General features: G+C 42.5%; 2 protein-coding genes across 2 annotated transcripts in view; both read right to left on the bottom strand.

The window, feature by feature from the left end:
* rb1 (retinoblastoma 1) overlaps positions 1-13,030 on the bottom strand; it is a 37,483-nt gene extending 24,453 nt beyond the window's left edge. Inside the window, exons 1-17 of the mRNA XM_071338518.1 lie at positions 12,654-13,030; positions 11,403-11,523; positions 11,094-11,197; positions 9,895-10,029; positions 9,609-9,647; positions 9,368-9,417; positions 9,001-9,111; positions 8,616-8,761; positions 3,851-3,928; positions 3,048-3,157; positions 2,854-2,928; positions 1,517-1,604; positions 1,266-1,382; positions 911-967; positions 787-818; positions 554-630; positions 54-271 (exon numbers count right to left, since the gene is read on the bottom strand). Of these exons, the coding sequence (XP_071194619.1) occupies positions 54-271; positions 554-630; positions 787-818; positions 911-967; positions 1,266-1,382; positions 1,517-1,604; positions 2,854-2,928; positions 3,048-3,157; positions 3,851-3,928; positions 8,616-8,761; positions 9,001-9,111; positions 9,368-9,417; positions 9,609-9,647; positions 9,895-10,029; positions 11,094-11,197; positions 11,403-11,523; positions 12,654-12,760 (1,665 nt within the window). The 5' untranslated portion in view covers positions 12,761-13,030. The remainder of the gene's footprint in view (positions 1-53; positions 272-553; positions 631-786; positions 819-910; positions 968-1,265; positions 1,383-1,516; positions 1,605-2,853; positions 2,929-3,047; positions 3,158-3,850; positions 3,929-8,615; positions 8,762-9,000; positions 9,112-9,367; positions 9,418-9,608; positions 9,648-9,894; positions 10,030-11,093; positions 11,198-11,402; positions 11,524-12,653) is intronic.
* A 639-nt stretch (positions 13,031-13,669) lies between these two features.
* On the bottom strand, positions 13,670-21,877 carry slc6a7 (solute carrier family 6 member 7). Its single transcript, XM_071338520.1, has 14 exons — positions 21,207-21,877; positions 18,806-19,034; positions 18,114-18,245; positions 17,722-17,929; positions 17,216-17,354; positions 16,980-17,114; positions 16,710-16,813; positions 16,497-16,621; positions 16,130-16,242; positions 15,884-16,021; positions 15,704-15,803; positions 15,412-15,530; positions 14,716-14,889; positions 13,670-14,449 (listed from the first exon to the last, which is right to left on the bottom strand). Exons 1-14 carry the CDS (start codon positions 21,273-21,275, stop codon positions 14,255-14,257), a joined length of 1,980 nt encoding a protein of 659 aa, XP_071194621.1. The 5' UTR covers positions 21,276-21,877; the 3' UTR covers positions 13,670-14,254.
* Between the last annotated feature and the right edge of the window lie 454 nt (positions 21,878-22,331).

Consider the following 22,331-nt stretch of genomic DNA (forward strand, 5'->3'; position numbering starts at 1 on the left):
TGCAGTTATGTCATAATGTAACGTGGTGATAAGACTTGCTGTGTGTGACCTACCTCCCTCCAGGCGATGGTCTCCATGATGAGGTGTTCGCAGCGCTCCAGGTGCTTGACGATGTCTTTGCTCAGGCTGGGCTCAGCCTTGATGAAGCTTTCGATGACCTTGTAGAAGTCAAACGCTGTCAGCTGGAACACGTCCAGGATCCATGGGAAGCACAGGTCCGTCTCCACAGGAACACCACCGTTGCTGTAGCCACTGTTCTTGAAGGTGCTCCCTGATTGGAGGACAACAGAGGCAGTGAAATCATGACTCATAGCTCATCTGTGTTATATTGATTATGATTCTGTTTAGAAATGTTATTAAAAGGGAAGTAGTTACAACTAATGACAGAATGCAGTGTAACATATATGCATGTTGCTAATTCTATTAAATACTATTAGAGTGTCCTATGAGAAGTGAGTATATGGAAATTAAAGGGCGGTAGAATAATCTATACGTTCATCCAGACGACTGCATCAATTAGCAGTGAGTGAATGTGGCTTTTGAAGAAACTCACCACCATAGGTTGCCATGACGACCTCCAAAGCGCAGGCCAGGAGCGAGGTGTGGAATGTGGAGTCATTGAGTAGTTTACTGGAATGGAAATCACATGATTTAGGTCAGGGAAATTGGCAGTACACTGCGGTATAAATTCTGCAGCTATATTATTCAAATGTTTGCTTGTTGAGAGTAATTAAAGAGCAAATCCTTTTAATTCTGGTGAGATGAGCACATTGTTCTCTTGCATACCTGAAATTCTGCACCGACAGCCTTTTCTCTTCCTATTTGGGAAAAATTTATTTTTCAGAATTTGTCAGACATTTCAGAAAATATGGAGGTAGAACCGAAATAGGAATAAGACCAGGTCATTTACCGATTTCAACATGGACTCCATGACTCTGTAATACAACCGGATGCCAAGGGTGAACCTCTGATGAAAATAAGGAAAAGACATGAATGAGTTTATGACTACACAGTGTCCTATAGTGTGATCTGCCTGCACTGTATCATGGGGTGAGTTTATGACTAGTGTCCTATAGTGTGATCTGCCTGCACTGTATCATGGGGTGTGGTGTATCAACCAAACATTACACACCAGTTTCACAAGGTATTATTTCTGTCAGGTCTCAAAGTGGGAAAACCCTCTGTATGAACAGTTTATACCACCCCCCTTGTCTCAAGTAGTGCAATTCCTCTGTATAGTGTGCTGTATTTAAGCCAGGTGGTACCTGTTTGCCCAGCCCCACACAGCGTGGTCCCACAGCCTGACCAAACCTCTGGCTGAACAGCAGACCCAGACTCTCCACACGCTGCAACACCTCCTCTGTTGGGTCCACTGTGCAGTTCTGTCACAACAACAAGAAGGGAAGGAGGAGAACGTTAAAAGGGCAGGAACATGCCCCCAAAATGACTTGAGCTATATGATTCAATGGGAAGGCAGGTGAGGTTAACCCTTAAACACAGGCGTGGTGAAACGTACCTTGAAATACACTGCCAGGTTGGAAGAGGGCTGGTCGCCAGAGGTGGTGAGATCGACCCTCAACTGTGCGATGGAGTTCATGGCAGCTCTGCAAAGACATGGGGTGAAACACACATGATGAATATAATGGTAGGACTCTACGAGACAGAAACTGTTTAATCAACTGACATGCTGATTAGAATGGGCACACGCGTGTATCCACGTGCGCATGTTAATTTTGTCGATCCACAGACGCGATCAGGACACTGGTTGAAATATAAAAACAAACTCTGAACCAACTACATTGTTGTCAAGTTGTCCTGGAATGTAAATATTGTGTTGTTATTAAGATCGTTGTAGAATTTTGACCTATTTTGAGTCACACAATTGTGTGTTCTCTACTCCGACAATTAATCCACAGATAAAAGGGGAAACCTAGTTAGTTTCTAGTAATCTCGCCTCCTTCGGTCTTCTTCTGTGGACTTTATACGGCGGTTGGCAACCAACTTGAAGGTGCATTATCTCCACCAACTGGACTGGAGTGTGGACCTCAGTTCATTTTCCAATCACCCACAAGTTCTATTTTAGAGTCTGGCTACGCAGACGCTCGTTGACGTGTGCGAGAAGTTTGGATGAAATGATTAACTTGTACATTTATTTTGCAACGTGGTCAACATGTGACTTGTATACCTTTCTAGGGACACAAGATTTAACACTAATTTTTGAAAAGCTGAAGTTAGCAGGAGTGTGAAACATCTACACAGGACTAAAATCCAAAGCCATGAACTGAGTCATTTGTGTGTGATTTTCAACCCCTGACCCTGCAGAGTGATTGACGGCGGTGTTGGTTTTTTCACCTTGTCGGCTCAGGGATTCGAACCAGCATCCTTTCAGTTACAACGCTCTAACCACTAGGCTACCTGCCGCACAAATGAAAACACGCGAGAGCCACGTCAAAATATCAAAGCAGATCTCTCCTTGTGGTATTCGGGGTAACATGAACTGATACATATAGATTTACAGACTCAACGCACACCCATACAGGTAATCCCATTTATAAAGAGAAGAGGTTGAAGTAATTAAGAACCTATTTCATATCGCCAGGGTTTTTCTATCAATAGTTTCTGCTTAATACACATGACTTTGGGAAGGCAAAACTACCTATCAAACATCATAGGTAAGTAAGCCTTGTTTGAGAAAGAACAGCCCATAGGGCAGGAGCTCCTTGTTGTGTAGTGTGAAGCGGTTGATGTGCAAGTACACCCCCCTGGACAGGACTCTCAAACATCATAGGAGTAAGTATCTGTTGGTCCAGGTGAACACGCTGTTCAAGCCAGTGGAGGTCAGACGGGGCTCACCTGACAGGCGTCTGTGGGGGGATGAGAACAACATCTTCTGACAGGTTCTTCCTTGGTGTCCTTTCCATCTGCATTCTGAGAGGAGAAGTGAGGGGACATTATACACTATAAAGTACTAGGTATAGCGAGACTTTCTTTGTCAGAGAAAATACTTCAAAAATTATGTAAACATCATTACTTGTGGTTCTACTTACGGTTCTACTTTGGGAGTGAGAAGGGTCTCGTCATTATCCAAGAACAGCCTACTGTCAAAGTCTCTACTCTTGAAGTAGAGTTCCTCATACTGCTTGTTGAGGTCAATCGCCTGAAACGTCAACAGGAGGTCAAGACAGGAATTCAATAACATCATGGGTATTCCAGGTCAATTTCACAATTACATAGAAACTGCAGCACTTTAGTATAAAGATATGGTTTCGTGTTGAGGGGGTGGAAAAGACCTCTACCATGACGATTTAGGCAGACTGGCACCATGAATCATAATACCCATGACTGGAGACCATTCGTTATCGAGTCGTTACGGCAAACCAACATCACACGTCAATGTAGCTACTGTCCTGGCAGAGATCGGATAAATAGCCTATTAAACCGCAGTCTTTGTCAATCCTTGTGACTGTTTCCTGGCTACTGGGGAAATAGTCCTGAATTAAAACAAATCGTTGTCAATTCAAAGTCAATATTAACACCTATTTCTTCTCCATACCTGTCCCTGTAATATACTGTCCTGAGATACCACATCTAATGAAAATCCAGCTGGCAAACATTGCAGTACAAACACATCCTGACAGAAGAGCTTTCAGACACGCACACTGCCTGAAACACTGATCTGTTTTCCGATGGCTGTCATATAGTTATGAAATATGGTGGGGCTGCTAGAGATATTACTACTAGCAACTTGCCACTGATTATTGAACAGAAACTATTGTTAGTGGACTTATTTTCTATATAACCTGGGTCATAGCAATAAGCTCCAGAATTTAATGTAGTGTGTGGTTCCTACCTGAGGAAGGTCCCGAGTCCCAGAGAGGCTCATGGAATCCAGGAAAGCAGAGAAACTGGTCTGGTACACGCTCTTCACCTTGAACACAAGTACAACAGACAACCAATTGAAACCAATGAGATGACACCCAAACAAACACAGACTTCACAGCTATATAAATGAACAGACTGATCCACATCCATTCTGTGTAACAAAAATAACATCATACTCACATACACACACTAACAGCCAACGCGGCAGTCCCAAGTATAGAGACATTAAGCCATTTTATACACTGTGTACGGAAAGTATTCAGACCCTTTCACTTTCTCTACATTTTGTTAAGTTACAGCCTTATTCTAAAATGGATTAAATTGTTTTTTCCCCTCTCATCAACACACAATACCCCATAAAGACAATGTTCCCAAATTTATAAAAAAACAGAAATATCACATTTACATAAGTATTCAGACCCTTTACTCAATACTTTGTTGAAGCACCTGTGGCAGCGATTACAGCCTCGAGTCTTGGGTATGACGCTACAAGCTTGGCACAATTGTATTTGGGGAGTTCTCCCATTCTTCTCTGCAGATCCTCTCAAGCGTTGTCAGGGTGGATGGGGAGCGTCGCTGCATAGCCATTTTCAGGTCACTCCAGGGATGTTCAATAGGGTTCAAGTCCGGGCTCTGGTTGGGCCACTCAAGGACATTCAGAGACTTGTCCCGAAGCCATTCCTGCGATGTCTTGGCTGTGTGCTTAGGGTCGTTGTCCTGTTGGGAGATGAACCTTCACCACAGTCTGAGGTCCTGAGCACTCTGGAGCAGGTTTTCGTCAAGGATCTCTGTACTTTGCTCCATTCATCTTTCCCTCGATCCTGACTAGTCTCCCAGTCCCTGATGCTTAAAAACATCCCGACATCATGATGCTGCCACCACCATGCTTCACCGTAGGGATGGTGGTAAATTTCATCTAGTCGTGACGCATGGCATTCAGGCCAAAGAGTTCAATCTTGGTTTCATTGGACCAGAGAATCGTGTTCCTCATGGTCTGAGAGTCCTTTAGGCAAACTCCAAGCGGGCTGTCATATGCTTTTTACTGAGGAGTGGCTTCCGCCTGGCCACTACCATAAAGGCCTGATTGGTGGAGTGCTGCAGAGATGGGAGAACCTTCCAGAAAGACAACTATCTCCACAGAGGAACTCTGGAACTCTGTCAGTGACCATCGGGGTTCTTGGTCACCTCCCTAACCAAGGCCCTTCTCTCCCGATTGCTCAGTTTGGCCGGGTGGCCAGCTCCATGAAGAGTCTTGGGGGTTCCAAACTTCTTCAATTTAAGAATGGAGGAGGCCACTGTGTTCTTGGGGAACTTCAATGCTGCAGAAATATTTTGGTATCATTCCCAAGATCTGTGCCTCAACACAACCCTGTCTCGGAGCTCTATGGACAAGTCCGTCGACCTCATGGTTTGGTTTTTGATCTGACATCCACTGTCAACTGTGGGACCTTATGTAGACAGGTGTGTGCCTTTCCAAACCATGTCCAATCAATTGTATTTACCACAGTTGGACTCCAATCAAGTTATAGAAACATCTCAAGGATGATCACTGGAAACATGGATTACTCATGTAAATATGGTATTTCTGTTTTGTTATAAATTTGCAAAGATTTCTAAAAAGCTGTTTTTGCTTTGTCATTATGGGGCATTGTCTGTAGATTGGATTAAATAATTTTTCCTAATTTTAGAATAAGGCTGTAACGTAACAAAATGTATAAAAGTGAAGGGGTCTGAATACATTCCGAATGCACTGTATTCTTCACATACAGTGAGGGAAAAAAGTATTTGATCCCCTGCTGATTTTGTACGTTTGCCCACTGACAAAGAAATGATCAGTCTGTAATTTTAATGGTAGGTTTATTTGAACAGTGAGAGACAGAATATCAACAAAAATATCCAGAAAAACGCATGTCAAAAATGTTATAAATTGATTTGCATTTTAATGAGGGAAATAAGTATTTGACCCCCTCTGCAAAACATGACTTAGTACGTGGTGGCAAAACCCTTGTTGGCAATCACAGAGGTCAGATGTTTCTTGTAGTTGGCCACCAGGTTTGCACACATCTCAGGAGGGATTTTGTCCCACTCCTCTTTGCAGATCTTCTTCAAGTCATTAAGGTTTCGAGGCTGACATTTGGCAACTCGAACCTTCAGCTCCCTCCACAGATTTTCTATGGGATTAAGGTCTGGAGACTGGCTAGGCCACTCCAGGACCTTAATGTGCTTTTTCTTGAGCCACTCCTTTGTTGCCTTGGCCGTGTGTTTTGGGTCATTGTCGTGCTGGAATACCCATCCACGACACATTTTCAATACCCTGGCTGAGGGAAGGAGGTTTTCACCCAAGATTTGACGGTACATGGCCCTGTCCATCGTCCCTTTGATGCGGTGAAGTTGTCCTGTCCCCTTAGCAGAAAAACACCCCCAAAGCATAATGTTTCCACCTCCATGTTTGACGGTGAGGATGGTTTCTTGGGGTCATAGGCAGCATTCCTCCTCCTCCAAACACGGCAAGTTGAGTTGATGCCAAAGAACTCCATTTTGGTCTCATCTGACCACAACACGTTCACCCAGTTGTCCTCTGAATCATTCAGATGTTCATTAAACTTCAGACGGGCATGTATATGTGCTTTCTTGAGCAGGGGGACCTTGCGGACGCTGCAGGATTTCAGTCCTTCACGGCGTAGTGTGTTACCAATTGTTTTCTTGGTGACTATGGTCCCAGCTGCCTTGAGATCATTGACAAGATCCTCCTGTGTAGTTCTGGGCTGATTCCTCACCGTTCTCATGATCATTGCAACTCCACGAGGTGAGATCTTGCATGGAGTCCCAGGCCGAGGGAGTTTGACAGTTATTTTGTGTTTCTTCCATTTGCGAATAATCGCACCAACTGTTGTCACCTTCTCACCAAGCTGCTTGGCGATGGTCTTGTAGCCCATTCCAGCCTTGTGTAGATCTACAATCTTGTCCCTGACATCCTTGGAGAGCTCTTTGGTCTTGGCCATGGTGGAGAGTTTAGAATCTGATTGATTGATTGCTTCTGTGGACAGGTGTCTTTTATACAGGTAACAAACTGAGATTAGGAGCACTCCCTTTAACAGTGTGCTCCTAATCTCAGCTCGTTACCTGTATGAAAGACACCTGGGAGCCAGAAATCTTTCTGATTGAGAGGGGGTCAAATACTTATTTCCCTCATTAAAATGCAAATCAATTTATAACATTTTTGACATGCGTTTTTCTGGATATTTTTGTGGTTATTCTGTCTCTCACTGTTCAAATAAACCTACCATTAAAAGTATAGACTGATCAATTCTTTGTCAGTGGGTAAACGTACAAAATCAGCAGGGGATCAAATACTTTTTTCCCTCACTGTAGCTCATTCAAATACATCTACTACTGTACATATCATTCTTAATATATCTTTCTGGTGTATATAAGCATAGATTACATTTGGATTACTGATAATTTTGTTTGGGTTAACTAAATTCACCCTGATATTCGTGATTTCGTGTTTCTATTTTTGATTATTATTATTTTATTACTTGTTTGAATGCACTGTTAGTAACAAGCATTTCGCTGTACCAGCTATAACATCTGCTAAACTGTGTATGAGACTAATAAACGTTTATTTGAATTTTGTCCTTAAGTGGATTGGATGATTGTTTATTTGGATCCCCATTAACTTTTACAGATGCAGCAGCTATTGTTCCTGGAGTCCACAAAAAAAACATGACAAGTAACAAAATATTGATACACTTAGACAAGGACAGTCACACACACACACACGTAAAATGCAACAATGTAAAAACAATACAAGGCAGGGCTCTAAAGTAGGACCAATACCATATATTTTGCTGTACGACCAGGAGTTTTACTTTGGGAGCACTGTGATAACAATCTTCCAGATAATAGCTGTTGTAATAAAAGGCGTCGCTGTACCGTTGTTTCCAAGTGCCCAAGAGAAACAAGCAAGTGCAGATTCGTTAGCGTCATAGTTGTGCCATTACTACAGCAAAAACGGCTTGCTTCTAGCCCGACAAGTTCATATGATCTGACCCATAATTCCAACAGTTGTATCTTCCTATAGCAGATCGCCGGGACGATTTTACTTTCATAAACCATGTCGTGGGCAGTTCTAAAACCCTCGCGTTAACCATTCGTTTACACTTTTTTCAATGTTACCTCATTGGCTAGCTAGGTAACAACCTGGCAACTTTACCAGTATATCCAAATATTTGGGGACACCGAAAGAAAGGTATAGCTTCTTCAGGAGATCAATGATCATAGCAATAAATAAATGACAGATCTCTTGCATGTCGTCATCACAAATTTGATGTTAAAGAGACTGTGCACAATTTTCAACATAATGCACCTCAATAGGAAAGTAGTGTTTTTACACAATTTAGAAATCTAATATTCCACAAATTACTTTGTAATTTCGATGACAGGTATTCATAAACATTTTAGCCTTTATTTATTTTTTAAACGAATGTATTTGATGTTACATATTAGTGTCTAGGGCACAACATGTGCTTTAAAAGTAGTTAGAATTCATATAGGCCCAATATAAGTTGTATCTCAAGCAATGTAAAAAATATTTTAAGTTGGGAGCACCAGTGCTACCAATGATTTTTTATTTAGAACACTAAAGGTGTAGTGAATTTTGGCGACTGGGATCTAAAGCTACAACAAGCTGACAAGCCATGAGTGTAAAGGAGTCAAAATGTTGTGTGAACCTCTTCCACGCTGCAGTCGTTCTCTTTGCAGAGGGTCTCCAGGAGCTGCACATCCACCTCTGGCGGGGCTTGACGGGGCTTGGCTTTGCTCTGATTGCGACGGGAGGTTCTTGTTGGGGGGCTTTGGGCTGTGCTGATGACTGATTCTGAGGGCAGGGGTTAAAAGGTTAGATTTTATAACCATTCATCTACAGAACGTATCAGACCTGTGGTAATATAACACACTGAAGGTATGTGTTATGTTAAAAAGGTAACATTCACTTTTTTAGTTGAGTAATGAGTGTGATAATATATTCATAGGGGCAGTTGACCAACGCAAATGTAAGAGCATGTCTATCCGAGGGCCTGAGGCTTGCAGTAGTAGAGGGAAAGGAGTCTGTCTTACGGTAAAGTGGTTGCAGAAGGCTGGACGGGCAACGCCTGATGAAGAACTCCAGAACACACACCATCAGATGGAAGGATATGACCAGGTCATCCTCCATCTGCAGAGCCCTTCCTGCAGACAGTAGACACAACGCACATCAGGAGCAGTATCATAATACCGGCCAGTCTTAACAGCGTCGTGGGAGAAACAGACCGATGGACAGAAACCTGCTGTTTATCTCGCCAGAACTCTGAGTAGACACGGAGAGGGAAAACATAACGAGTAGAAGATGGAAACCATCTCAGAGCCCTACATCTACAAATGTGTATGTTGTTCTTCACCTTGGAAAAAAACAATTTACAACGTTAGTGATCAAGTGCTGACCCACCCTTAGCCAAAAGGAACATTGTCCAGCAGCTCCGCAGGATTTCTTTCCCCCTGGAACAGAGAACATTATTGACATTACACTACATGTTGGGAGCAAACTCCCCATTATCAATATTGACCCTCAGTTACTATTGGATAAATGGGACTGAGTGAAGACACGGTTTAAAAGTTAGCAATGATCAGCATTGTGGCAGGGATTATCATTCAAATTAGTGGTATTTCTGTACTTTTTATTCACTTACTTTGCTTCTGAGTCCTCTGCATAGATTTTGCTGCATGTCCTGAAGCAAGATAAGTGGTGATAAATATTGCATTTCAAATACAATGTGGGCACATAATTACATTACTAAACAGCTCAAGTTCAGGTTGTGTACTCTGAAGTTTGCATTTTTGTGAAAATCTAAAGTTGGATAACAATAAAAGCTGACAAAAGTGTCCAAAGAAACTACACTGCCATCTAGAGGTACAGCACGGTTAGACATCAAAACTAGGCATTAGGAAACATGACGTTACGATACTCCCACGCACTTCTCAAACCTCTGGTAGAGTGCCCGTGACACGTCATACTTCTTCTCCAGTCGTGTCACTGCTGAGTTCACCTTAGTGCTGATGGTGTCCAGGTTCACATCCATCTTCTTCAGCAGGCCCAGGAACTGCTTCACACTGCACACAAGAGGACACACGAAACTGCATCTAATTGTAACCAAGAATTGGAATGTGTTCACTTGGCCGAACACCTGTTATGTTTGCGTTAAGGCCTGAACTTTCAATAGGGAAACTTCGGCTGATATATGCATTCCTCATTATAACAGAGGCAGGCACGTCCACAGACAGGGCTCTACCGGAGCAGAGCACATGCCCCTTTGCCCTTCCAGTCTCCAAAGTTCCCCTTTGGGTGGTAGTACAATCCCCCCCCCAAAAAAATGTGTTTATATAAATGGTTTGTCATTGTTGGTGTCGTAACCCACTGCCTGCAAGTCATCGTGACGTCGTCAAGTTCACCATCCCCCACCTTGTCCGTTGGTTGATCTGTTCTGTACGGAGCTCGCACGCCCGGTTATGCCCGTTTTCCAGTCTGTCTCCCGGTATCCAAACATGCATGGCTTGAGAGATGCGGTCGCCAGGCAAGTCCCTGTAGCTAGCGAGCTAGTTTAAATATCCACAGTACTGCCACAGCAGCATAACATTTAATTAACACTTGATATACTTGATTTAGCCTACATCATCAATATCCGGCCAGTTTGTCTAATGCACGCAGCATAAAGATGCAGAAATACAGAAGAGCGGCTGCATCAACGACTCCCCGACCAAACTCCATGGTTCGTGGGAAACGAGCAGGAATAGGCTTTTGTAGGCTAAAGTTCAAGCTGTCTTTCAATGGTGCAACTGCTGTCGGCATCGAAAGATTATCCAATCTGAATAGAAGTTCTGAGGTAAGGACAAAAGCAGTGAAGCCGTCGGGCAATACAGATTTACATTATTGATATAGCTACAAAGCGCATTGATGTGAATCACACTGCTGTTCACTCATTTAGCTATTTGCGCCTTACAGATTGTAGTTATGGATGGCTGTTCACAAATGTATGTGTATTTTAACCCAATAATAGTTGAATTGAAGAAGTTTAAGCTGCCCTTCAATCCTTGTTTTTGCGACCAGGACAGCCAGTGAAAAATGCACTCTTGTACCACCTGCATAGTGCGGATCCCCGCCTGAATCTAGTACTTACTTCAGATCCACTGCCTTCAGGATTTGAGTAAAGGTAAAACTTGCAACTTCCAAGTCTATCACAGCCACAAACAGACAAGCAGCCCAAAGCCTTTTTTGAGTGTCCTGTGTCGACAGAGAGAAGAAAAACAATGTATCGTCAGTCTGTGTGAATAGCAATGAATATAGTTGATTTCAGAAACAAAGAGTTATGGTTCAGTTGTTTATTCACTATAATCTTTCCATCATCAGAGCAGACAGAAAGGGTATCAGTAGATAAAACACATTGTATAGTCTACTAGTAACTTGGAGACAATGGGTGGATACGTACAAGAACTTTGTCCACTGAGGCCTGAACTGCCTTCCATATCGTCCAAGCACGATCACACACCGCATCTGTCACCTGGAGACACTGACACAGAGTCATAAAGTCTGCATCCTTCTCTTGGTGCCTGACGATTCAAAAAAAGAAAAAAAGTCACATTTAGATCAACCATACATGGTGCACTCAGAATAGTAACAAAATCACCTTTGACAGTCATGATTTGTGAGGGGGGTAATAAGTACATGTAGTTGTTGATGTAGAATTAGTGTGTTTTGTCATTGTCTTGCTATATCCATTTTTTGACTTATTTTTTTATATATACACATTGATTCTTAAAGAATATAAGGTATAAATGCCTCATGAGCTTAGTTCAATTGTTGCACCCCATCAGAACCCCAAATATAAGCTTGTTTTACTCCAAAGTTTATAAATAACGTAAATGTAAACAAACGATATAGCCTCAAAACATGCTTAAAACTATACTACTGATATCATGGATGTTCAGTCCTTGCATCCATAGCTGTTTATGAATATGAGAGCAAATATATTTTTCTGGCCCATCCCTCATCTTTTTACCAAAACAGAGGCAAGGGGTTCCCCTTTGTTATTGTTTCAACTACGGACTCTAGCTTTAACACCATCATTCTAACACTCAATGGGAGGCCTTGTAGTTCAGACCCAAATGTTGCGGTGTCCATTCTTACTAACGTTGAACACGATTTCTGAAGTGGGAAATAATATCTATGAACCGTGATCAAATGGACTGGAGTCAATTTAGTTGGGGCTCTATGAAAGTTCTGTCCCCATTAGTTAAAGTGATGACTGTCGTGAGATGGTTAACTCGTTTGGCAAGGTGCTTAGCAGCTACTAACTAGCTACTTGAACAAATTTGTTTTCGAATCTAGCCACCTAAAATTGCTAAATAGCTGGAAAATAACAGCTTGATGTAAACTTAAAATGTAAACTTAAAATGTAAACTTGTAACAAATAAGACAACGGGCATGTCATATATTCCCAAATAATAGCTAGCTAGCTACTGATTGATAACTAGTTAGCATGTTTTCCCAGCTGTTCGTCTGGACTTGTTTTCGTGGGGGGGATGTTGTTAGTAACGTTACGTTAGCTAGCTACCAAATAGTTAGCAAACGATCATTTTACGGAAAGAAAATAACGTTATATTGTAGTCAGTAACATAATCGGGTACGTTATATGTTAACAATTATCTTGTTAAATACGATGGCTGGACGGGCTGCTTACTTTTCAATTGATAAATCTGGATTCTCCTTGTCCGGGGAGGCGTTTTTTATGCTGGGCTTCATTTCCTTGTTCTGTGCTGTTCCAGAGTTGCGTTTTTTGGGAGGCATCTTTGTGGGTTATCAGATTATTAAAGCTAAATTATTAAATGTATCTGTTTTCTATTTTATAGCCTTTTTAAGAGTTTACTTCGTTTATATCCCAATTTGGTCCCGTACAATCCCCGGTTTTTACTTGTCAGCTCCCTGAAATCCTACTACGGATTCAGGTCTTCGATTCTCAGAAGAAAGAAACCGCGGGAAAATGTCGCATACGTGACATCCGCCAGACGTCATCTCCGCGCCAATCTGACATTCGTCTTTGGCGCCATCTGTGTGTAGGCCTACTGTACCACCAGCAGAGCAATTTATACATTGTGCCATGGACGAACTGCCTTGTATTGTGGCAAAATAAATGTCTTAGTTAAAACTACACAAAAAAATAATGTTTAAGAGTCCCCAAACATGTTGTGCTGCTGCCATGTTGTGTTGCTGCCATGCTCTTTATGTAGTGTTGTCTCTCTTGTCATGATGTGTGTTTTGTCCTATATTTTAAATGTTTTACCCCAGTCCCCCTCCCCGCAGGAGGCCTTTTGGTAGGCCATCATTGTAAATAAGAATTTGTTCTTAACTGACTTGCCTAGTTAAATAAAGGTTAGAAATAAAAAATAGATCTCTGTAGTCAAAGTTTCACCTAGCTTTACAGTCAAGAAAGAACTGCCCTCTGTGTATACCCACCACCAGCACTAAAACATGACAAAAACAGATGTCCAGTAGCCTAATATTAAAACTATATATGTTTTATTCCTTTGCACTGCTAGTCCTCTGGTGAGCTACAGATCAGAATAGAGATGAAGACCACACACAGTGATTCTCATCCAATAGCACATCTCTTTGTTAGTGTACACTGAAACAGCCTTGCACCACTACATTTGTCCTCTCAGGAAGAAAAACATGGGGTGTAATCATTAGACCAAAACGTTTTGCAACAGAAACAATTTATTTCAAATGAAAAATGTAGCCTAACGGTTAATAACATTGGGCCAGTAACTGAAAGGTCACTGGTTTGAATCCCTGAGCTGACTAGGTGAAAAATCTGTTGAAGACCCCTTGAGCAAGGCTGTAAGTCACTCTGGATAAGAGCGTAGAGTAAAATATTTTGCAGTAAAAACTAGTTTCTATTGGAGCAATTCCAGTAGGTCCCTTCCCGTTTCATTCTGTTAAGTTCCTAGTGAATACACCCATGGTCTCTGTGTATGCATGCTGCAGCCATGGCCTTTAGGCTATATACACACTCTAGCAAAATTGCAAATAGACAATGTAAAATGTATTTTTAAAGCATAAATAAAACTACCAATTCACATTGTCCTGAAGGACAATCTGATAATTTTTAAAACAAAGACTACTTAGAAAATGTATCTTTAAAGTGTCAGTATAGCAAATGGCAAAATGGTATCCTTCTGGCTGGCAGGGTATGATGCCTGGACAGTGACATACTTCCTTTGTCTCTTCATACAAAGTTCTGCAGGTGATGATATACTCTTCACCTCCACCAGTGAGGAAGGGTCATGCCTCTGTCCCATTTTCCCAGGCTATAGCTGTGAAATCCACCTCGGTAAGGTTGACAGTGTCTCTGTCTGTCAGGTTTACCGTGAACGGTGCCTCCATCCTCTCCGGCTCTACTCGTTCCTCTCCTCCTCCACTGTTGTTCAAGTTGTTCCCCCTCCAGGAATTTAGAGGTCGAATGGATTTCTTAAAACGCTGAATGGAGAGAGAGAAAGATTAATAATAGAGATTTTTAAACTGAATGGCATGTGACTGTTTATTTTCATAACTGATGTAACCCTTAAATTATTTGCACACTGGCAGCCTTTAACCTATCAAGAGTTTAATGTGTTCTTAGTGTGGCTTCAGTATTCAAGTCATTTCAATACAGCTTTATTTGTCCCCTTAGGGCAATTCCTATAGCCATGTAACATGGCTTGTGTAGTGACAGACAAGGGGAAAATGGGGCGGACGGTACTGACGTTTTTCAGTGTCCCAGACTCCTTGCTGATGGCCACGATGGCCCAGATGGGGATCTGCAGACAGCAGGTGGCGCCCATGCACACACCCAGTGCCTTGCCCCAGCGAGGATACACATAGGCACCATACTGCAGCGGTGTGTTGTACATCTCAATGAAGATATAGGTCAGAATGACCTGGATGCACAGGGACACAGAAACAGAGGGGCATGTAAAACAAAGGCAACAGAAATAAAAGCATCTACACTATGAAAGTTTAACAGCAACCATGGAATCAAAGCAGTGATCAAAAATTCACAGTAGCTTTGGAGAAATAGACCAACACCCAGACAGACGCAGCAAAGTGCGGCTGAGCATGCACAGACTTTTAAACAGACGTCTGTATGATAATCCAGGCAGAGCCTCTATGGTATGATCCATTCCCTCTTTCTGGCTCAGGATAATTGGTTAGTTCACTCATTTATGTTTCTATTCAACAGCTACTAAATACTTTTTTATTCAAATACACACATCAGACATACTGTGCATACATGAGGGGTGATTGAAAATAAACCCATAGAGAACACAGCCGGGGGAAAAGGGGATAGAATGTCAGTCTCTTTAAATTATTCACCACTGTCAGGGTGCAACAAAGGGTGGATTTTAGACAGAGGGATGCTTTTTCAGAGACATAATGTAAAGGTAGAGGGTCTGACTCACCAGTAGGAGAAATGGGGTGCAGAATACCCAGCATGCTTTGAAGTAGAGCAGCACTTTGCTGCACCAGGGAGGACAGAGACAGATCATGTCAATGATGTCCTGGCAAAACTGGTTCACTCCTGTGAATGTTACGGAATGCAGACACACATGCATGCTTATTAGTCAAAGTATCTGAAGACACTATTGACATACAGCAAGTGTGTGGCATGTCTGAATAGTGGTTAGTATGTTTAGTTAGTATGTGGAATGTAGCATGCAGGGTATGGAGCTAGAGTTGCATGGTGATGTGTACCATAGAAGAAGGAGATGCCAATGCACATGAAGAGGGTGATGATGATGAGGCCGAAGCTAGTGGCGAAGGAGTCGATGAGGGTGAACCAGTAAATCCCTCCCTATGGAGAGACAGACATCAGTACACACACACACACACACACACACACACACACACACACACACTTCAATACAAACTCACATCAGTGATCAACAGCAGTCCCATTAGATAAAAGCCGAAACACAGCAGTCCCAGGAACAGAGACTTCTGCTTCATGTTAGCTCTGAGCTGTGGGAACTCATCCAGCACGGCCGTGGTGATGCCCTCCATGTTACCAAACTACAGAGAGAAAACAGGGCCAGAAAGACAGGGAGCGGGATGTTAGATGTATATGTTTTGTTAGTTCAAAGAGCTGGGGGTTCAATACAGAACAAGACTGTGGTTTACCAGAGTGTCGACCCCCAGCATGAAAAGCATGAGGAAGAAGAGGATGGACCAGAACACCGAGCCTGGCAGTAGAGCAAGGGCTTCTGGGTACGCCACAAATGCCAAACCAGGACCTGGAGCAAGAACAATAATGAGCTTATTTTTGCCATAAAATAGCTTTTTAGTGCCATGATAATAACTGGATATATTGTGATTACCATGTCATAACCGTAACAGAAATGTGCTTCTACATCTGCATTGCTTGCTGTTTTAGGCTGGGTTTCTGTATAGCACTTTATGACATCGGCTGATGTAAAAACGGCTTTATAAATACATTTGATTGATTGATTGTTAATACAAGAGGAGTGACTGACTCATCGAGAACTACCTGTATCTGCCACCTCGCCAACAGGCACTCCCTTCCTCCAGGCCATGTGACCCAGGATTGAGAATATGGCGAAGCCCGCAAAGAAGCTGGTGCTGCAGTTCCCTATGGTGATGACCAGACAGTCCCTGAAAGCAACACAATGTTCGATAGACTCCATTTCCCAGCATGCCTGTAGCCTCAGAGAGAACAGTAGTAGAGTAGAGTACAACTGACCTGATGACATTGTTGTCAAACTTATTGTAGGAGGCCATGGAGAGCAGCCCCCCAACACCAATCCCCAACGAATAGAAGACCTGTGAGGCAGCATCGTTCCACACCTACAAGGTGAACGGTGACAGTTAAGACATGCTGTCTACTTTGTTGGCCAGCACCAAGGGCCTTGACACTCATCATTACAGATAGACCCATACACACAAAAACAAACTAACTTGACTTTACTCTAGAGATTCTACCAGCCTGTCTCCACTAGGGGATGTAGTTTACCTGTGCACTGGCCAGCCGGCCCCAGTCAGGGGTGAGGTAGAAGGCCACACCCTGAAGTGACCCCTCCAGTGTAGCACCCCTGATGATCAAAACGATCAGCACGAAGTACGGGAACGTCGCAGTCACATAAACCACCTACAAAGTTAGCAACACCAAGCGCAAGGATGTTTGTTTTGAGGGCATGTTTGCGTAACATGAGTATGTCTGTGTTTAAAGGTGTGTGTGTGTTATATCACCTTGCCAGAGCTGCGGATGCCCTTGAGCATGCAGAAGAAGATGATGACCCAGGCAGCCAGGAGGCAGAGAGCCAGGGGCCACCTGACAGGACCAGGGTCATGGAGGCCCTTACTGTTCACCACACCCAGAACACGCTCACTGGAACACAATACACCGAGCAAACACACACACATTCACACAGAGTATTCAGACCTCTAGCCAAAACTAGTTGGATAGACCCAGCAAACAGAGACATTTTTAACAGGAGATAGATGTTACATCATATAGTAAAGTCAGCTCATCTCCTTAACGACATGAACACATACAGCACAGTGTACACACAGCACAGACTTTTTGAAGGAGAACATTTCAGGCATTTCATGGTCGTCAATATTTCAATACAGTTGAGGGCCAGCGTGACGCTAATTCCCCCACGATAAACCAATCCTAATCTGAATTCAATCATGCAAAGGACATTCAATCATTTTTAGCGAAAAACACTCTACAGTGGTGGAAGAGCCCTTACTTCCAGAAGACCTCTGAGGGGCTGAGTGCTCTGCCAGAGGAGCTGTTCACAGTGGCGTTCCCACAGAGGTAAGCATTGGCTGGGGCATCACAGGACCAGGGCAGGGGGCTCTGGAAAGAGCTGCCCAGGTAGTAGAACGTCCAGGCTATGATCACGTTGTAGTAGAGGCACACCAGCATAGACACACAAAGCATCCCAATGCCAATGCCTATAAAGAGACACACAGGCAGATTGATGTGTGTAGTCCAGATGAGTGAGCTTTTGATGTTGGAGAACATAAGATTGAGGCTAATCAGTGTTGGTGGACAATTATGGAGTGTTGGTGGACAATTATGGAGTGTTGGTGGACAATTATGGAGTGTTGGGAGGACAATGGGGTCATGGGGGTTTACCTTTGAGGAGGGGGCAGCACTTCCACACTGTGATTGGTCCAGCAGCTCCATACTGGCCTAGACTTAGCTCCATGAGAAAGAGGGGGACACCGGTGAAGAAGAGCATGATGAAGTAGGGGATGAGGAACACACCTGGGGACAGAGGAGGCCACAGGTCAAACAGGAAACGGGATAATACAAGAGGCGACATCCCTCATTAATTTGATCGTTATAACACTGAGCTGCTAGCCACACAGATACATGGCATGTAAGAGTATGTCCTACAAACAGCACTAGGGCTATATAATCACTTACTACATCTGGAAAGCTGCCAGCCAGCAGAGGGTTTTTCTATCGCTCAACTATTGAAGTCTCAGCATGTGCTAGCTTCACATGGGGAGCTGAAGTTTGTGTACTATAGTTTTGAATGAACCATTCAGTAGACTGTCTTAAGGTGTGTTTTTCTGTGCACAGGTGTGCGTTGGCTTTCTAGCACCACTGGCTGCCTGTGATTGCGTGGCTTTGGTTTCAGCTCTCAGATGAACTCTGCAGCACAACCCACAGAGGGGAGAGGACAGTGCAGACCTGAAGGCCAAGGTAACATAATACACATCCATTTCAATACAATAATACAGCTTAATTCATACTTAGAGTTTGAGGGGCAGTGTGAAGTGTATGAGGGCTAAAAGCCAGCTTGGCTGTGGGTTACTCACCTCCTCCATTGCGGTAGCAGAGGTAGGGAAACCTCCACACATTCCCCAATCCCACACAGTAGCCGATACAGGAGAGCAGAAACTCATACTTCCCACCCCACTGCTCTCTTGGGAGAATACGTGGGTCTGGTGGGGGTGCAGGGGACGGGGGGCGGGACTCAAACTGTGGCTGGGATGAGGGATTGGTGACATCATGAGCTAAATTAAACCCATTCAGCTGTGCTGGGCTCTAGAAAAGATATAACACATTCAAAACTGTCAGACAGATCCTCTATCAGAATAACCTATAACGATGTCATGCCTTAATGTTGAAAAGTTGGATTCCATGTCACAAGTAAAGTACTCCCCCTCTATTTTAACTTGTATGAGACACTGGGACTGCACATTGTTTAAGGTGAACACAGTCAGTGACCATGGTAGGCATAGCTATGGAGTCCAGGTTTACAGATATGGGTGTGGTTCACACATCAGGAAATATGACATTGTCATGCAGTCTTTGTAAACCATTGCGTGTGACCTCTAGAGCTGTGTCACTGTTGTGCCATCCAGTGCAATTGATACAAGCACTCATTCTGCTTCCTCCCCTGCAAGGCAAACAATTTAACAAAATAGGAACTATTGCCCCTATGTGTGTGTGTGTGTTGTCAGTGGACCAGTCGGCTAAACAGACAGAAAAGAGAAGAACTAAGAACACCAAGAGGACAGAGGTCAGGTGAAAAATGCAGTTCAGTTTTGAGAACTGCCATTCATTTGATTTAGGCCACTACCATCCGCCTGCCTCATCATCATCATCATCATGACACATTGTAAGTCATAAAAGGGGTAGAAAGAGTAGCCTACAGGTAGTTGTTATACAATGAGCTACAATAGGTTATGCAAAACAAACAATAAAATGAGAGCAATGCGATGGATTGATGTTAAGTCTGTATCAACTGAAATGTTGATAGTCTTAAAACTTTGATTATGTCTTTGAAATAAACATTGAGAGGTTTATACCCAAGGTAGTTTTATATTGGATATTTGAACCACTCATGCCATGACTCTGAAGATGGTAAATTCTGAATCAGGGAAGGATGGACAAAACCCACAGCTTAAAAAAAAAATCTTTAATAGCTCTCACACAAAACGAGCCATGACAATGACAATTATATATAGAATTATATATAGAAGAGCTATTGAAGGTTGAACCCCCTCCAAAAACAAAATCAGATTTCCAAAAACCAAAAGCCATGGATTATTAATCCATCCTTCCCCCAATTCAGAATATATAATTTCCATATTCATGGCACGTTGTGTAAGAGCTATTAAAGATTTTTTTTTAAAGCTGTGGGTTTTGTCCATCCTTCCCTGATTCAGAATATACCATCTTCATAGTCATGGCATGCTTGGTTCATATATATTTTTTGTTTGTTTACATCTTTCAATCTTCAATAGCCATTTCCTTTCCAAAAGTGCCCTCATGGGTGGAATGTTATTAATATATTTCATAATTAATATTATTTATTTTTTAAATTACTGACAAGTCTGGTGTTTCTATGTCAAACAGTTTTGTTATATTTAATGATGTATATAAAAAGTAATATTGCAATGCAACTCAAAATTGAACACATTTAAACTTTTTTAGGCCCATAACCATGTGTGAGGTGTATACTTTTGTTTCAAAGTAGATTTGTTTAAGACTACCAAGAATCACTCTGTGTGTCCCTGATTCAGCCCACTGCAGTAAAAGGTTAAATAGCAGGTTGGTGAGGTGGAGGAGGCGGGTGATCAAAATAAAAATGTTTAAAAACAAAAGCTGTAGATTTTTGTAGATCCTCCACCGATGCAGAATATATCATTTTCATAGTCATGGCACGCTTTGTGTGAGTGCTATTAAAGATTGAAAGCCTCCCCCAAAAAGAAAATGTAATTTGAACAAAAATAGCTGTTAATCTTTGTCCATCCTGTTCCGATTCAGAATATATCATTTTCATTATCATGGAACTTGTGTAAGAGCTATTAAAGATTAAAAGCCCCGCCCCCCAAATAAAATAAACATTTCAACAACAACAAAAAACTGTCCATCCACTCCTGATTCAGAATACACCATCTTCATAGTCATGGTGTGCTTGGTTCAATAGCTATCAAGTAGAGAAAACCGAATATCCAGTACAAAACTAATTTTACTGAGGTGACAATGGTGACCTGTAGGCTTGTAGGGTGTTGCACTTTCCACTACATTGGATGTTAGAGGAATGAGGACATACGGGTTAGGTTACTTTTACAAATACAAAGAACGATGGTTCCATTCGTTTTCCATAAATTCCAAAACAATCCAATATTCACAAAGAGGTCAAATTCGACCTTTTAACGAAGTTTAAAAAGTTCCTATTAACTAACAACAGGTTGTTTCCTTGCTTACCCCTTGTTGATGTGTTGATTTTTTCTCTGTAATGTTCCCAGGTGCCGTTTTTGTCTGCTCGCTCGGCATTTTCCCGGGGAGAGATTCACTTGGTTTCTTTGGATGTTCGATACATTGTTCAGATTAAAGTTAATGGTAATATATTCGTGCTTTGACGGAAATGTTCGTCAGTGATGATTGAAATCGGCACTTTTGGTAATGACCGGGAAATTACAGTACAGCGCAGGTGCAGTCGCTGAGGGGATTCGATTAATCTGGCCCGGGCGCCTGTTAGTGGTGTTTTACTCCGGGTGAAGCTTGATTGCATTCGTTTTGGAACCGAGCTGCCTCCCGGGTGTGAGCACGTTCAAAGCCCACAGCGAAATTGGACCAAAACAAAAGTGACATAATTAAGCACGTGGAGTAACGAGTAGGATTCTGTATTTTCAGATGTAAAAATGATTGCTTTTGATAAAAACGCTTTATCCGGCTTCCCAGTTAAAATTAGTTTGAAAATTCAAACATATATTTTATGGAAAAGAGATGTATGTTTCTGGATGATGCACCATGCTGCCTTGTTGACAACATGATGGAGCTGCGCAGAGCTCCTGTCTCACTGCTTTTGCCCGGGGACGTCATCGGCCTTAGACGGGTGCCCCGCAGTTCAGCATAATCGAATCCGCCCATTGAACAAAGGGGGGGAAAACACGCCCTCTTTTTAAAACACCTTTACTGTTGGTAAACCACACCCTTTCTACAACTGCACCCCTTCACAAAATGTTTTGCCTACTGTATCTGTCTGTCTGTCTGTCTCAATCTATTTTCATCAGGTTATTGAGCAGCTACAGCAGGTCTAATCAAACCCTGCTTCTTCAAAGACTGTCTTTTTTCTATTCTGAGAAAGTGTTGCTCAGAGCATCAGTAGAGGAAACCAGCTGCAACAGCAGGAAATTGCAGCCGTTGCTATTTCTATGAAATGAGAAACCACATATAAGGTCCCCTGTTGTGTTGCATGGCCAATAAGATGGAATTGTGTATGTAACATGCAATATGATAATAGGCTACATGGTGATCTATAAATTTTTTTTCAAACAGCAGACCGTATGAACAAATTGTCTAAATGAGGAAAAAATAAGTAATGCCTTC

This window comes from Salvelinus alpinus, chromosome 13 (genome assembly GCF_045679555.1).
Source record: "Salvelinus alpinus chromosome 13, SLU_Salpinus.1, whole genome shotgun sequence".
Lineage (NCBI taxonomy): Eukaryota > Metazoa > Chordata > Actinopteri > Salmoniformes > Salmonidae > Salvelinus > Salvelinus alpinus.